We start from the raw sequence: 17127 nt of genomic DNA on the forward strand, positions 1-17127 counted from the left end.
CTCAAAGCCATATATCTTAAAGCACTTTGGGCTTTCGACCGAACGTTCTATCTCCGACAAAAATCTACCAGTGTATTTGCTTCATTTCAAAATATTTGAAAAACGCCAACGATTTATGTGGTCGCTGGTCAGGAATACAGCCTGAGAAACGGCTGAGAAACACACAAACAAGGTTACTAAAATCAACCGAGCAAAACGAAAAAGAGGATGAAGTGTTCGATCAGTACAGAAATGTTTATGCTGAGACTATATAAAGTAATGAAACTCAGAAAGGTTTCTTTGCATGGCTGCAGGGAAAAGGAAGAAAAATGTCAGTGAAAATAGCTTTCATAACCTCCACTGTTATGTAGTACAAGGGTACTTAAAAATACGTTAATCACTGAATACGTTAAAAGGGCTGATTTAATTGTTATTCAATATATACAATTGTAAGAGGTCAGATTTGCACTGCATCACGGAGCAGTGAGTTTGTTGGAAAATGTTTGCTCTGTAGAATTTCGGATTCTTTTCCAAATTCTTAGCATTACTTAGGAACCCAAAGGCGTTTTTATCACCGCTTTACGATTTTTTTTTTTGTTACACAAGAATGGTTCCAAGTGGTTTGAGTGGTTATTCACCACAAACCTCCCGGGACACTTCATCTCATTGCTCCGCTATTCAGCTCGTTGATTACGTCATTCCTGTTTACGACGTCACGCTTTAACGAAGAAGGCTGCTGACACGGACGAGTTCATCATGTGACTTGCAGCACGGATAATTTTTGGCGGGAAACCGGAACATTCTCCCCATGTTGCGTCACAAGTCATTTATCCTGGCTGGGATAATGACAATGAACACCTAAATCCAGTGACGTCCACATTTAGAAAATCAACAACTGCCGTGTTTTGTTGAGGAAGGAATCTGATGGGTTTTTACCTTATAAGGTTCTGATCTGTAGCACTACTAAATCAACCGTTAAAAAGCGTAAGTAAGATAACCTGGCTGGTGAAATGGGAGGTATTCCGATTGAATGAGTCACTCATAAATAAGTATTTCTTGGGATGGGTGAAGGCCGGTACTTTGTTGATTACATCCTGGTAATCGTGAAAATATTTTTTTGTCCGCTCATGATTTCACCTCATGATGTTAATATTAAAAGTATTTGATAAGAAACCCAGGTCAATGAACTCACTTTTGGAATTTAATCTTTCCAAATATCTTGATGTACTTGCAGGCTCTGATGGTTTCGCCAGTTGTTGTTTATCGAGTGCATGCACCGTAAGATGTTTTGTGAAAACATTTAAGGACCTCACCATGGGTTGATAATTCTTGGTGAGTACATGAATGACATAAGCGTTCTTTGGTAATAAACTTATTTCCTTAAGATCATTCGTTTGTTTTTTGTCAGTTGAGTGCATCTTCGTAATTACGAAAATATTCAAATTACGCGTGATTATTGGTTCTGTTAGGAGATGAGTCACCTATGGATTATTTTTGGATAAGAAGCATTTTTTTCTTAAATCAACTGTTTGTTTCTCTGTCGAGTCATCGTTGCATATTTCTTTTTTGTTTATAAATGACGTCATCGCCGTCGCGTTGGTGGATATCAACATAAGATTTCGTCGAGTTGGCTTTTTACCACCAACCATTATTTGAATTGTCTGCAGGGTCATTGATTACAGTTTGTAATTACAGTCTTTTTAATAAGAATATATTTTACAAAAATATGTTTTATAAGAATATCGAGGCTGAAATTTGCGAAATTTTAATAGTGAGAATATTTTAAGAATAGACCCCTGGCTGAAATTGTGGAAAAGAATTTAATGTTGTAAATACAAGTATTTGTTTTTACCAAACCATATAAACTTCTTCCTTTCTCTAAACGGCAAAACTAGCCAAAAAGCAACAATGCTGATAACATTTCTGCAAGAAGGTATGTGCTTCATATCAGGCTTTAATGCCTGCAGGCAAATTACTTTAACACCATCCAAACACCAAATACATTCGAAAACACAAATGTCATACACTATAATGTAAGAATATTCACAAGGATATTTTCAGCCTACAATCAGCAGAAAAAGTAGGATATTCAGCCGCTGCCGGAAAAAATAAGAATATCCAGCCTAGTCTATATTAGGGGCTGTCTGAAATTATACTTGGAAGATATGCCTCCGCATTTTATTGAATGAAAAAGTTTACCTTGCGGTCATATCATCGCCGGATTATAACTTGCAATCAGTAGAAAGTGGAACATGTGATTCCTTTGAGCCGCGAGCCGGGCTTATTAAGAAATTGAAAATAAGCTAAAATAACACTGCCGTTAGAAAGTTGGACCAGCTTTCTGGTATTAGGGAAAACGTCAAAAAACAGTACTGACAATTAGCAAGGGACGGCTCTTGTAATTAGGAAAGGTCCAAAATTTAGACACGACACGCTTGCAGGAAAGAGTGTGGTTTCTGTTAATACCGTCCACCTCTCTCTAGTCATGTTTGCACCCGAGTTTTCGTAGCACCCAACACGATATCCATGTATGTAAAACAGGAAGAAAAAGCCTGCGTCATTTTTCTCCTAAAAACTGACGCGGAATCCGCTCGTAAGGTGTATAATTTTTCTACGGGGTATCATTGATGGTTTTGTTTATTACCTTTTGACAATTATGCACAAAAACCGCTGTAAAGCACACAGCCCGCTGTGAACGGTTTCTATCAGTCGATACAATAGAAGGAGACTACAAAGACGTGTTGCGAGTTTGCTAACTAACAGTTCTACAACCATGAACAAATTGTGTTGGAAAAATACGCAAAAACATGAAATCATTACCGTAATACCTTCAAAATAAGTGTCAGCATCCCCATTCCCCCTTTCAATGTTGGAAAATGGTAAAATGCGAACTTGTGTAGGATGAAAGCGTTTTGTCAACATCGCATAGGGGTAGGGAGGGGAAAAATGCGTATAGAATGAATTTTTCAACCCTTGCGACCAAGGTTGTAGGTTATGTAAATGACAGTTGTGGGTTGCGTGTAATGATCATTAGTAGAATAACGCAAATACTGCAATCTGATTGGCTGAGCAATTTGTATATCATCCAGGCCTTAGATTGCAGTGGCTGTAGGTCGTCAACATAATGGCTCGTTTTCTCGATTCTCTACTGTTTCGAGAAAGATTTAGAAACATTAGTGGACAATTCGATTCCCAAGAACACTTTAAAAGTAAGGTAATTGACCGTCATGCGACTTTAAAATCTCAACATTTTCAATGAACGGATGAGCACGTACAAACAGCTACAAGTTTCAAAGAACAATTCAATTCGCATGCGATTTTGCTTAAGTGTGAAAATAAATATTACTTTATATGTAGAGAAATAATTGGAATCGCTAATTTGAAAGCAATTTCGATTTCTATGAGGTGATAGCTGATTCGGCCTTCGACCTCGTCAACTATATCCTCAGAGAAATCTCGAACTCTTAATCTAATTGTTAATTAGTTTATAGTTTTTCTTTCAAAACGGTAAAAGTACTCATAATCCCAACCGACAGAGAAGTGTCTAATTAATTTCCAAAATACGTGGGCCTGCTGATTCAAGACATTTCTATCAAAAAGAAAAAAAAAACAAAGTACGTTCCTGCAACTACTTCGTGCGGACTCCAGCTTTGTTGGAAATAACAACATGCAACCTTTGAGCCAATGAGGACGCTCGCTTTTTTCTAACTATTCATGATATGTTAATTAGCTAAATTGAAAATGTTCTCAAGAAGATGGATCTTTATCGATACCTAATTACTCTACTGAAATTACAAATCTGAACATGACGTGAAGGCACGAATCTTTTTGCAATAATTTAATTGGAATTGTACTCTTACTTGAAGAGATCAGATGTAATGAAAAGTTATCTCTATTTTATTTTATTTTACTAAAATGAAATTATCGTAGTTGTGAAATGATTTGAAAAAGTGGATCTTTAACTATTGATAAGTTATTTGTTATAGAAACCAAATAAAATCGATCTGGTGAAAAATATTAGAGAGAAATACAAAACAATGTTATGAGGCGTCATTTCACATTGTGGAGAAATTTATTTTGTGACAAAACACACAAAAAAATTAAAAACCTGTACACTTCTATCGCATTATTACATGTTAATTGCTTCCTGTCATTGTTTTTTAATCACACCACAAACGAATCAAAGAAAATGAGTGTTATTAAGTGCCATCCGTACATCCCACTTTAAACGCACCGAACGAGAGTTCCTACAGTCTGAGTTAATTCCTACTAAATCAATGTTAGTATGTCGCCTTCGTTTTTTCGCTGAGTATTTTAACTTTCTTTCTGTTTTTCTCTGGATGCTTATGCCCATCACTTCCAAAACGCTCGATTATTGAAAAAATTCTTAGTCCGCGTCAAGTCATGAAAACAGCCAACAGCGACAAAATTTTAGAAACTTCCAGTGTGGGGCAAGCACCGAGCAAAGACTTCTTCTCTTTAATCGTCAGGAAAGATTCTATTGTATGGCGCACATGGAAAATAACATTGAGAAGTAATAAGTCCTTGCCAAGCGAAACGACTCAATCGTGGCAAGACTTCGAAGGTAGCTCCAGTGGCAAAAGACTCCAGAGTGAAATACGACGAGTGTTTGGAACAGACACCTTGAATTATGTCCTGTCGGTGGTAACACAAAGCTGGTTGCCCTACTTGAAGAATGACATCATGGTCGAAATTCTTGTTCGACTTGATCTTCTTGACATCGCGCGGCTTGCACAGGTAAGATAATTGTTTCACCGTTACATAGAGTCGTATCAAGCCTTTGTCAACTTGAAATATACAGTTTGTAAGTCAGTAAATACTTAATGATAATTTTTCAAGTACTGCATGTTTTTATCAAATACATTTACATCATTCTCCATTTGCACCTGCGAGATCGAAATACAATTTAAAGAACTCCGCAGGCCATTCCTATTTTGAGTATGTAATGAGTATAAACAAATATTCTTACCAAAGGCATTATTTAGACCTTCGTCATTGTTTTATGGCAGTATTTTTCGACCCCAGTAGATCAGTTACCTAAATTTCTTTTCAACTAGCTAGGACGTGTTTAATCAAGCCAAAACAAGCACAGCGCTACATTGTCATATCACATTTTGAGAATTTCAAGATTCACCAGCACAAACTCTGATTGACATTTTTATTTTTTAATGATATTATGATGTGAAAAGAATTTTTTCAGTTTCGTGTTTCGCTGGTGAGATCGACGTGTATAGATGAGTTCACTTGATTTATCGTTTGCAATAAATTTATAACTATGATGGTTTAACTATAAAACATTTCGAGTACGTACTGTATGTACGAAACGACTCAAACATCTTTCAGTCTCACGGACAAGTACGATAAGAGGAAACGTTTGTTAGTTATGAGTCGATAGAACGGCAGCTTTGAATTCAATGTTTCTCCAGCTCTATTTTTAAAACTAAACAACAAAGACACGCGCCCAGATGGTCATGAACCACTTTAACCTTCAGTATGAGTTAGTATGAACGAAATCTTTTAGTTGTGAAATAAATTGTTACGCGTACTTTATTTGCAACATCTGCGTCAAGTTTACGCATCTCATTAATCAAAATATGTCAGCCACATTATAACAAACTATTCCAAGCTTCATTAGGACTTAACACTAGCAATACTCTAAATTAACGTATTTGGCGTTCTAAGCCCACTAGGTGCACTAAGTTCTAAGTCCAAGTTATCATAAAACACAAATGAAAGTGAATGTAATCTTAACTGTAACGAGATCTCTTAGCTAATTCCATATCAATATCCCTTGTTGGTGCTTTTCTTTCAAGCATTTTGAGTGAGAACTGTGACGTCTTTGTTAAATGTTTCAAAACCAATATTTTAAAGCTGTTTCCAAATTTTTAGGTATGATAGCAATTAAAATGGATATTTGAAGAGTTCCGGAGAGAAAGTTTAGAATATTGAGAGAACAATCAGCTTCATTTTTGTGGATTTTTATGCCCTCCGTGTTGGTGTACCAAACCTACAATACACCAATATGATGCAGCATCCGGTTGCTTGAAATTTTATTATTATTTTCTTTTCTCAATAACTTCCTTACAATATGTACTACAGAGGTCTGGGTAAATTGTCTTTTTTTGTCATACCTACTCTTTTTGATGAAAAGTTTCAGATTTTATCCTTTGTCAGTGTAGGCCATACAAGGAAACAGATTTTTGTCATTTGATCGTGTTAGTTTACCAAAATAGTCCACAAATAATCCCAGCTCCATAATATAAAGCAGTTACCCGAACTATTTTTCAACTTCATTTATACATTTTGCAACTATTGCTTTGCGAACAAATGAAATTTAAAAATACTTAAGCCTCAAAATAGTGCTTTTCAAGAGCTTGTGCAATATAACAACACTGGTGGTCATGTTGCGTAAAAGGTTATAAAAACTAATATTGTCACTCTATTATAGGGCATTATATAACAATGATATTGGTAATCCTGAAAGAGGAAAAAAAGAAAACAAAAATTTTTTTAACTTGAGTTTAATAAATATCAGGAAAAATTGAGACAAACCTACTCGATTGTATATTCAACCTTTTGTCAATGTTTGTGTTGCGAGTGCAGTGATTGTTATGTTTTTAACATACGGTCTTAATGACCGGCGTATTATTTACATTTTAAGAAGAAATTGTGATTATCGATTTCGACAGAATTGGTATAGTCACGGTGGCAAACAAACGGCAAAAAAGTAAGTGTTAGTTGCCTTGATGACTGCTACTGAACACACAATTACAAATCTGATGCATGTTCCTCAACCCTATAGTTTTCCTGGTTACTACATTGTCATAACAATTTCATTGTATCATTTAATACCTGCATGTAGTTATCAGTATTTTCCATTCTCTTGCTTATCAATATCAAGCCACTGTACGTCTTGACTGATTCTCAGTTTTGCGCGTCACCATATTGCAGGTTTGTCGAGCTTTGTATAATGCTTCTTCCAGCGACATGTTATGGAGAAGGCTCTATACCAAGCACTTTGTAGTGATTTCACCTGAAATTCATTTGGTTGCTGAAGATATCGGGTGGAAGAAGGCTTTCCTAGTACGTCGACTAAAGCTTCAAGCCGTCCAGACCAGGAGGAGAGTTAATATGAAACAACAAGGGGAGGACTTAAATAACACAACAAATGAAGAGAGAAAGAAGTTGACTTTAGTTGTCTAAATCGTAGTACTATTTCAGATTATGCAGTGTGAAACGAAATGAGGAAAAGAAAAGAAAAAGAAAAAAGACATACCGTTGTCACACGTCAGAGGACGAGTGAAACACTTCATGGTGTATGTAAAATATCTACAACAATAGTTACACACGCGTTGAGGTTTGTCTAATAACCATTGCAAATTTCAAGTACTTATTGAGTGTGTGGGAAGACCGTACTCTCCTTATAATATTGGAAGTAGTCTCCTTTCACAGGCTATTCGATCTTGTTAATTTGCCTGACCGTCGAATAAGAGCACTTTTTGTCTATTTGCATTGCAATGAAATCTAGCCTGTATGTGAGGCAATTTCGGGCTATCGTAGTTTTAGCGCGACATTGCCTCGCATCCACGTTGGATTACATTGTAATGCAAATGAGAAAACCTAAACATGAAAAGGGCTATTATCATTTAATCTGATCCCATTTTTAGGCAGCACTTACAGCTTTTACATGCACTTTTAGATACATGAAAATGAAGGAGGTCTTTCCGCCCAACTTCCTGGCTCTTATCTTCATTTTGGATTGAAGGAAAAATGCTTCAAGTAACGAAGCGTCTTTCATCAGTTCGTATCCAATTATTCAAAGAAGGATTAATTTCAGGCGACTTATAGTGGTAAATCTCGATAACTTGTTTTGGGTTCACGCCCGAGGGGAAATTTCACGCGAGATCCGAATTGTTTGGAGCCTTCTCTTTCCTGCTAATTGTTTTAAATTTGAGTTCTTTCATGATAGCTGCATAGGACTTTTATCTCCCCCTCCGGGAAATGATAGAGAAATATATGATCCTTTTTCATAGCATAAAAAACGTTTCAAGTTTAAAAAAAAGTAGTTTTAGCCCAGATAAACGATAGCCTCGAAGATTGCATTCAGTGTTTCATTATATCTTGCCTGGTATCTACTTGAAGACTAGCCTGCGAATACAGCCGCCTCTCATTCGCTTCCGCTACTGCGTGCGAAACGCGGACGAACGAGAGGCGGCTGTATTCGCAGGCTACTTGAAGACCCTTAAAAGAGCTACGTCACGATTTGCGCATCTTGAAAGGTTTAGGCCAAACTTTTCAAGTTCTTCGTTTATAATCCGTGTTAATCTTCTCTTTCCTTAACCATCCTCGTTCCTTTATGGTTTATTATTATCTCATTGGTGATTTTCTAATACCCCGTCCACACCAACATGTTAAGCAAGTTTAAAAATGGTTTAACTAAACAAGGTCAAAAATTAGTTGCTCATACCGTGCACACCCCATAACTTAACCAGGTAAAAACCTGTTTGATTAAAATATGGTAGCAAGGTGGTTTGAAATTTGTCTTCTCAAAATGACTGTAAAGCGTCATCGACAAATTGGAGAACCTAAACCTCATTTAGTTAAATTAGTTTAGTTGGTGTGAATGGAGTATTAGTCAGCTACTATTTTCGGGTTTTCTTCAACATAAAGGTAATTTTGTCCGTGGCAACAAAAAACATGACTAAGCTCCTTTGAAGTTTGATTAAAATATGGTAGCAAGGTGGTTTGAAATTTGTCTTCACAAAATGACAGCAAAGCGTAATCGACAAATTGGAAAAACCTAAACCTAATTTAGTTAAACTGTAGTTTAGTTGGTGTGAATGGGGTATTAGTCAGCTACTATTTTCGGGTTTCCTCCAATATAAAGGTAATTTTGTACGTGGCCAAAAACCATGAAAAGCAGGAATGTGAACTAAATTTAAGACGGTAACCTTAGCGATCGAGTTTTTCCTGTCAAAGAACTCCCTCACATAGTGCAGAGACCCATGTTTAGTGAAATTTATTGTGACTGGTTTTCCAGTAGTAGTAGGTTTCTCTGAAGAATCACAATTTATTGACCATCGGAAATAAATTTCAGTTAATCAACAACTCTTGTTTGAGCTTTGAACTTTGTCCAGTGATCTACCTCGCACGATCTATCGCACGTGAGAACCCCAAGAACTGTCCAATCAAATGGCATCTGGCCTGTTGTCTAGCATGTGTATTGATTCCAAACATGAGGAAGTGGATTTAAGTCATTACCTGATTATCTATCGATTCGGTTCTAAATTACATTTCTATGGCTTCAATTCCATACCGCTCAGAATAATCTCAAAAACCAGGATCTTTTTTAACCAAATTCTCTTTGCGTTTTGAAATGACCTTAGTTGCGTTATCAGACAGGATAATATCCTCTTGATTCATCAAGTAACAAAACAGGCTTCGATATTTGATCCTGATATTTTGAGAATCAAAGTGTAGATTCAAAGTCTATTTTAAATTCGTTTACTATATACCCTATACCACATACATGTCCGAATGTATGAAAACATTGTTAAAGAGAAAGTAGGCGACGTAAATTTTATAGGAATTTCAGTCTTTTTCCCTCCACTCTCTTGTCTTCCGTTTCCTGCTCTTCTCCTTTTTTTTTCCATCGCTTGGAGTGATTTCAAGGCCCACGGGAGTCGTGAAATCATAGTCTATATGGGTCATTTGGTGCAAAATATTGCTACAGTTTACATACATCCAGTCGTATACATATGAAACGATACAATTTGAATATGATCGGTGTGGTACTTGGTACTACGAGGATCTAGGTTTTCGATTAGCTACAAAGTTCCTCTGAGATCGATCACTAAATTGTCTTTTTGTTCTTTAATTCCTGTATTGCTTAGAGCAATAAACAAGAAAAAAAAAAACCAAATTTAATTGTACAAAAATAGATAATGAAAAAAATCGGTGCCTGATAAAAATACTTGTCAATAGCTTCAGATTTCCTGATGGCACTTGAGTTTTCCATCTACAGAGTTACAGAAGTTGGGGCCATTATGAACTACGTAATATACAGAGCTAAGTAGAAATGCGGCGTGACAGTTTTGCTGGATAACTTTCATTTGAATGGTTATACGCGAAGGTTTCGTTTCAAAGACCTAAAAGTTAAAACATCCTTGCACAACGTAATAAACAGTTTCACTTCAAAGTTCATCTTAATAGCTTCCACTTGAATGTCGCTCTCATAGAAAGAGGTTTGATTCATAGATCTACAGTCCTCTAAATCATGTTGTTCTAATCCAGTTCAATTCTTAGGAAGGGATCATAAAGTACATTACAACAGTCACTGTGATAACTACTATTGTGAAAAACCAGAAGAAAATTTTGTCGATGATTTGGGCAGCTGCCTGCCATTTCTTTTTCTTTTCTTCTTCACTTTGATCAACTGTCAAAGAGTTCGCAACTGCATCGAGCTTGGCGATAACTTGATCCATTTTACGCTCCATTTGCGCGGGAAACACGAATTCTTGGGGAGCACCATTCGGCGAGCGGCTTTGCGGACTTGAATTTCCGCTTTCTGATGTTTTACGTCGCTGTACGGGAAAGTACGTTGGCCAGCGGTCTGCGACCAAAGTCACCGGAGTATATTTTCGTTTTGGTGGATCTTTTGGGGTTTGTTCCGATTCAGGATTTTCCCTAAGGATTTTAGCAAGAACTTTGAAGACGAAGAATTCGAAGGTTGTAGACATCTTTACTGACGTGTCACGATGATAAATCCACAAAACCAGGCATGTGACAACCAGTGAACAACCTAGCAAAGCCATTATGGCGGTGGAATATTTAGTCAACAGCGGCGTGACTTCTGAAGTGGGTGGTATGTTTTCTGTGAATATGAGTGTGTATACAGTCAAGCCCAGGAGAATCGTTATGATCAGCGAGATTCTCTCACCGGACTCGGGAGGCAAGAAGAACGCAAACACCGTCAAAATCGCGAGCGCAACGCAGGGGAAGATCAAATTGTTAAGGTAAAAGAGCACCCTTCTGCGCAGAAGTATTGAGTAAGTGATGTCTATAAACGGATCTGGACAGCAACTGTACTTAACCACATTACGCACGGCCTCGGCTTTCACCAGATCCCATTCACCACTGACAATGTAGCCCGATAGATCCACTTCTTCTCGGGCGAGCTTTAGGTTTAAAGAACCGCTGGTGTACGTCCATGAGCCGAACACCATGGTGCAGCGCTGCTCGTCGAAAGGAAAGTACGTGATGTCGATTTTGCAGACGGTTTTTACTTCGGTCGGGGCATACCATCGACACGAGCCATTGTAGTTTATAACAACTTTTGTGTTGAACTTGTACATTTCACCACTGTCGCTCTGAATGCTGGACGGTAACGGAAAGACAGTTAATAAAAATATTAGAAAACAACATATCAAATGGTTACATGTCTATCAAAACATCAAATGTCATTGCATGTCTGTAACACCGTCGTCTGCACGCAGTGCGAGCCTATAACGTCTTCTCTTCAAGAGAAGACGATAATCGTCTCATGTATGGTTATAAAATCTTGGGTGTCGTTAAAATAAAGAGTTCTCGTCGACAACAACAATTTACAGCTGTTTTTGTAAAGAGGAGCAGACCTAATAGTCAATGAAGAGCTAGAAAATGAGGTGGGGAAAGAAGTCCCCAGCAAAGCCAGACAGTTATCTTTACAACTTGACATTCGACGCTTGCCGGGCATCATCTTCATAACTAATTATCAATCTGCCAAAGGTTTTCCCCTTAAGATTCAGTTCAAATTCTTACTGAATAAGGTACGAGTCCCAGAGTTGCAAAGCGGATAAAAATAGTTTATTACTGGCTATGGAGCTAAATATAACCGAATAACAAATAACTAGCATGAGCTCCCTCTGTCATCCTCCTATACTGGATGTCGGATGAAACATTTTTACCTGTTGTAAAGAACAATGTCGGGTTTCCAAACAAGTTTCGGGTCGATGTTGATAAATTTTACACCGCCATACTTAGTTGGGTTCCATCTTAAGAAGGGGTTTTCCCAGGACTGAAACAAAAACAGAAGAGTCAACTGGTAATTTGCCACTTTAGAAATGAGAAGAAGCCTGAGGCAACTCGCTAATTTAGTTAGTTAGTTAGAAGTCTTTATTAAGAAATCAGTCACAACATACGTGTGGCTTTACAATCAATAACAAACTAAGCTAAACTAGAAAAAACCTATCACATGTATTACAAGAAAAATTTTAAGAAATAAATTTAAAAAGACATCTATTTACAAAAGCCCGTTTGAATCGTTCCGTTTTTACTTTAGCGAGTATGAAGTCATGGCCCCTTTATCTAAGAGCTCTGTTACGTTTGGGTGGGAGCAAGTCATATAATACATGGCCAGTGTCACTTGTGATTCTTTTGAAAAGATCACTGTCCCTATTCTTTATAACATCAGATATCAAAATGATCTTATTTGTATAGCCAAAACGATAGGCTCGCCGAAAAAAAGGTTTGCCTCCTGAGCATCCCATAATAGCTATTTAAAACAAAATAATTCAAAATGGCCGCCGTATCGCTGAAAAGGTCCATTGCTCTAGGTCCAGAAGGTGAACACTAACGTTATCTTTACTATACTAAGGCATTACAACTGATATACTTTGCCAAATGTTTCGTTTTTCGCTGTGAAATATAAATCGGGAAAGAGAGAGAAGACAATGTCTTAGAAAAAAAAACGAATCGTGGTCTTCAATCTTACCTGTCTGATCCAGACTTTGCTCGTCATAATCTGACTTCGTCCGTTCTACACAATACAGACAACAGAAAACAAACACCGACCTGAATCACCATCAGCTGTTTAAGTGTTTCAGTTGAAACATCTTTAGCGATAAGCTCAAGGAAATCATAAAGCATTCAAACGCGCCAGAGAAAACAAGTAGCAAGGAAAAGGTTATTTGAATCGTTAATCAAAAGTGACCAAGTTCCACTTCAGATATGAATAGGATAACGAGAATGATCTCTTGGTAGGGAACAAATTTTAAAACAACAGGTCTGAAATAGGATATAGATGAAATCACAAAATATACAGTATCACAAAATATACTAATAGGCTAAAGGTTTTTGATAAATGGGGCGCCACGCGTCCATAAAAAAGGTGCTTGCCCGCCATACATACCAGTTCAACTAGTTGGCTGAACATCATGTCAAAATCGACTGGTATTGGTTGTTCTTTGTCGATGACCGGTCTCACTTCTCTGCTGTAGTTTGCAAACAGATCCTTCATGAGGCGGTGCTCTGAGTCAAGATGCGGCTGACCTACACATACAAGACAGAATTAAAACTCAGCACGACAGCGTTTATGGACTGAATGACTTTGCTCAGCTAAGCTTTCCAATTGGACCAAAACGTTCGTGCAACGCGTATACCGTTTAACCAATCAAAATGCAACACGTTCTTCTTTCGTCACACTCTGGTCTGTTGCATTCATTTTCTGGCTAGGTGTAACACTTAAACTTCACCGTGAATTTTTTTGTTTTTTTTTTTTAGCATTACTTTTTGCTTAGTATCTCTTGTCACCACCTCTAAGCTTTTTTTGCAATGGATCATTTTAGGCAGAAACTAGAAGAGAAACCGGACTTCAGGGTGAGAATGAATGGTCTTTGCATGGGTTATGGGCATAGCTTAGTCTCAATACTGAAAAAAAAAAAGCATATATCAAGTCAGAAAGGTCAACAGCAAATACTATAAATGACGCTTAATCAATCAAAATTTTAATTATTTACGTTGTTATTTTTTGTTGTTTGTTGCTTACTAAAGCAGCATGAACTGAAAAATGTAGCATTTTTTGGAAGTTTGGGCGTTCGCGGTTAGCAGGCTACCTGCAGAGCTTTCTAGCAAACAGCAGGAAAACTATTTTGATAAACATCACTCACGGCGGTTGCTTAACGTCAAGTTCTTATATCAACGACACGCGTGCGAATAAAATGAACAGAGATTTAATGCTAACAATCTAGAATCGTTTTGGTGCCTGTTCGTGCACGGAGAGAATCCGAGTAGTCACAATAAGTGATTTACTTTTGTTGAAAAGCAAACTTTTAATAAACTTTTGAAACAATATAACAAAGTCAACAAAGGTGTTCTTTTTCTCTCGTTAAACTCCACAGAACATTGAAGTATTCAACAGCCAAATTGTAGTTGCGTTTCTATTTACTATACTCAAAATGAGACAACAGAAGAAACCGTGTTTCAAGTGAGTGCATGGGAACGTAAATACATTCACACCTCTTATCAATATATATTGTACCAAATCGCTGTTTATCATTCTAAATGCTATGTTTATTGTCAGTTGTTTATAAAGTTTAAAGAGGATTGATCTTAAACCTTGTCAAAATAAGAATTAGGCACAACAGATCTTGAGGATGTTTAACTTTCTAAATTAGTTTACTTGCGTCACCGAGGGTAAATACTGAAAATTTGGCCAAAGGCTTTACTTGAATTGTTGTTAAAACCAAGAAACTACTGTCTTTTCCATTCCAGCTGTGCAGAGAGGCAACGAAATTAATACGTGTATTTGGGAATTATTCTAAAAAAGACGAGCTGTTATTTTTTCGTGCAAAGGTTAACACTGTACATAATAAGCGACTACGTAACAACTTCCAAACTGAACAGAGCTCATACTTCAAAATGCTTGCGTTGGTTGATGTCTGTTTTGTTTTCAAGCATTAAACTTCAATTAAACTTGATGGCAATGACGGTCTTTTACTGCAACAAGGCTATGACTTTCACTTACTGTTGCTAAATACACATTGCCGTTGATCGAGTAAGCTTGTTGTGAGTTAACTGAGAGGTGGTGTCGTGGTTTTGCAGTATTCCTCGAATGCCTACCGGGTTGGTGACTGAATTTGTGACAATTCTTTGGTAAAGTAGGCTCCTTCCAGTAGTGAATAACCCATCAACACATACATGATAACAGTGTAATGGCTCGGTCAGCTTGTGTTCTTCTGTGTTGAGCTTGTTTGGAAAGGTAGCAGAAAGTCTAAAATCATGGAATGTTCTACGCTTTGTGCTTACGCTATGTGCCGTCCAGCATAGTGGTGAAACTCGGTAGGTAAAATGCGACAATTTTCTCAAATTATGGTTAACAATATGGCATCCACAGCATTACATGTTCTGGCTTATTAACTCCGCAGGGCTGAAATAAAGCCTGATATAAGTTTAAATTTGCTATAACTTGTTACCAACCCGTCAGATAATGAGTATTTGTGTTGCAGTAGTCACAATAACGGGTAATACAAGTAAGACCATTGCAATTGAAGGTACGTAGCAAGACGATTGCAATTGAAGGTAAGTAGCTGAGTAGACTCTGGTTGTTGAGAACGAAGTGCATGCTGTTTGGAACCTGTTTTCACTTACATTTTGCTCTCACATATGTGCTGCAGGCTACTCAAAATCAAGTGGCCTGTAGCAGCAGTCGAAGTTCAAAACAATTCTTCTAATTAACGGCTTTAGACTGTAAACAATCTCAACTTAGCAAAGCAGGAGTATCAAAATACGCCTTTTATAACATGGCAATGTATACGTACCTCGAAAGACTTTGTGACAGGCCGCAATGACCAAAACGAATAACAATCCGCTATGCGTCATGATAGTTTCACAGGAAGAGAACCTTCAAACGGTTAGCTTACATATACAAAATGACCTCAGTTTGGCATAAAAATGGCCTTAATTTCGACTGATTGTTATTTTTAAGCGCCTTAACAGCGGGTCGAATACCGTCCTCGACCAATTAACAGTTAAGCATCAGTTTCTTTTGTGTCATTGATTGTGCCATTCCTTTGTTTGGCGCGTTCCTTCACGAACAAAAACCCTTTGGAAAGCCTTTTGTGTTTTTGTTTCCCCCAGCTACATATCTTGATTGATAGAACTGAAAAAATGCTCAAACAAGAAATAAAGATTAATTAAATTATCCCGCATTCATTTGTGCCCTGCCGAGATGAATGAAGTGTCGATCAAGTCACGAGAAGTGATCAGTCAAAAGGCATAAACACATAATTGTTGTGACGAGGCAGTACAAATTTCATTTTCCTTCTAGAAAGAGTAATATCAGATAGACAAAACAATCAATCTTCTTTACTTATTACGTGATTGTTTACAAGAGTGTTAAGTATTCGGTGGTACACTGAGGGTTTTTTTTTTCTGAACCTATTTATCACATTTATGCAATATATGAGCTAAGTAAACTAGCTGGGTACAACATTTCTGTTGGCTGGAACAACACTCTACAATCCTCCACATCTTATTTAAGTGACGCACAATGAAAATCACAAGTTGTGAAATGATGCTGAATAAAATTGTTCGGTGAAAACCTGTGAAACATTCATCAGTGAACAGTACCAAGGAAATAGGATGAGATACGTATGACGGCAGAAACTATTTCCATGGTAACGTCAATTGTGGTAAAATGTACCCTTGTTCGAGTTCGATAACTTCAAACTACTCCTCAAAAAAATGGCAAAGCCGACAATTTTAGGATTTGACAAATTTTGTTTCCAGTTCGCGGCCACTTTATTTTTTGGTGAATTTAAGATACCTCTGAGTTCCTTCGATATTTGTCTCCAAAAACTGAAAGAAATATGTATTTTGTTAACTTAACAAGAATATATCAGAAAGAAAAACTTTCAACGAGTAGTTTTAAAATTGTATTTCAATTAACCATTTTCCTTATTCTCAGTAAGTACATGTATATGTGCTTGACAACTGGACGGGTTATCATCCTGAGAAGAAATTGACGTTTGATCGCATCAGTTTTGAATAAATGGGTCTGTCCTGTGATGTTACATTGCCTGCTATAGTTTTCGCATTGACAGATCCGGGAAAGGTCGAGTATCAGTTCGATCCCTGAAGGCTGCCACAGCACTCAGTCTCTCCGTTCAGTAGAACTAACATCTCATTCAAATGTAGTAAATAATATTATCAAAAGCAAGGTCATTGGATGATGCATTTCGAGAGTTTTCATTGGCTTAGCCATCATGGGTTATGAGCCATTATATCATGCTCTACAATATGGTAAGCGTACGCGTGATTTTTGGGGGCATTTTTATTTTTTATTTTATTCCAGTTTTCTACATTTTGGAG

At 37.2% G+C, this 17127-nt stretch overlaps 2 protein-coding genes and 1 long non-coding RNA gene across 3 annotated transcripts; 1 reads left to right on the top strand and 2 right to left on the bottom strand.

Moving 5' to 3' along the window:
- Positions 1-4107: 4107 nt before the first annotated feature.
- On the top strand, positions 4108-9108 carry LOC110066779 (F-box only protein 36-like). The gene is made up of 2 exons (XM_020774021.2): positions 4108-4737; positions 6952-9108. The coding sequence occupies exons 1-2, from the start codon at positions 4384-4386 to the stop codon at positions 7201-7203; spliced, it is 606 nt and encodes a 201-aa protein (XP_020629680.1). The 5' UTR covers positions 4108-4383; the 3' UTR covers positions 7204-9108.
- LOC110066780 (uncharacterized) lies at positions 5145-7321 on the bottom strand. Its single transcript, XR_016208988.1, has 3 exons — positions 7277-7321; positions 6853-7151; positions 5145-6477 (listed from the first exon to the last, which is right to left on the bottom strand). It is a non-coding gene; the product is annotated as an uncharacterized LOC110066780 (long non-coding RNA).
- Positions 8995-15702, bottom strand: LOC110066744 (neuronal acetylcholine receptor subunit alpha-3-like). The gene is made up of 5 exons (XM_089295488.1): positions 15576-15702; positions 13169-13308; positions 12752-12796; positions 11946-12055; positions 8995-11376 (listed from the first exon to the last, which is right to left on the bottom strand). The coding sequence occupies exons 1-5, from the start codon at positions 15634-15636 to the stop codon at positions 10302-10304; spliced, it is 1431 nt and encodes a 476-aa protein (XP_089151614.1). The 5' UTR covers positions 15637-15702; the 3' UTR covers positions 8995-10301.
- Positions 15703-17127: the final 1425 nt, after the last annotated feature.

Source organism: Orbicella faveolata, unplaced genomic scaffold, assembly GCF_042242905.1.
Source record: "Orbicella faveolata isolate gen_17 unplaced genomic scaffold, um_ofav_v1 contig_26, whole genome shotgun sequence".
In the NCBI taxonomy this organism is placed as follows: Eukaryota; Metazoa; Cnidaria; class Anthozoa; order Scleractinia; family Merulinidae; genus Orbicella; species Orbicella faveolata.

What these genes read in the sequence shown, in the direction of transcription:
- LOC110066779 (XM_020774021.2), top strand. Translation starts at nt 4,384, where the DNA reads ATGAAAACAGCCAACAGCGACAAAATTTTAGAAACTTCCAGTGTGGGG. An exon ending in ACATCGCGCGGCTTGCACAG is followed by an intron (nt 4,738 to 6,951) that starts GTAAGATAATTG and finishes ACCATATTGCAG; the next exon opens with GTTTGTCGAGCTTTGTATAA.
- LOC110066744 (XM_089295488.1), bottom strand. Translation starts at nt 15,636, where the DNA reads ATGACGCATAGCGGATTGTTATTCGTTTTGGTCATTGCGGCCTGTCAC. An exon ending in CTGTCACAAAGTCTTTCGAG is followed by an intron (nt 13,309 to 15,575) that starts GTACGTATACAT and finishes TTGTATGTGTAG; the next exon opens with GTCAGCCGCATCTTGACTCA. An exon ending in GACATTGTTCTTTACAACAG is followed by an intron (nt 11,377 to 11,945) that starts GTAAAAATGTTT and finishes GTTACCGTCCAG; the next exon opens with CATTCAGAGCGACAGTGGTG.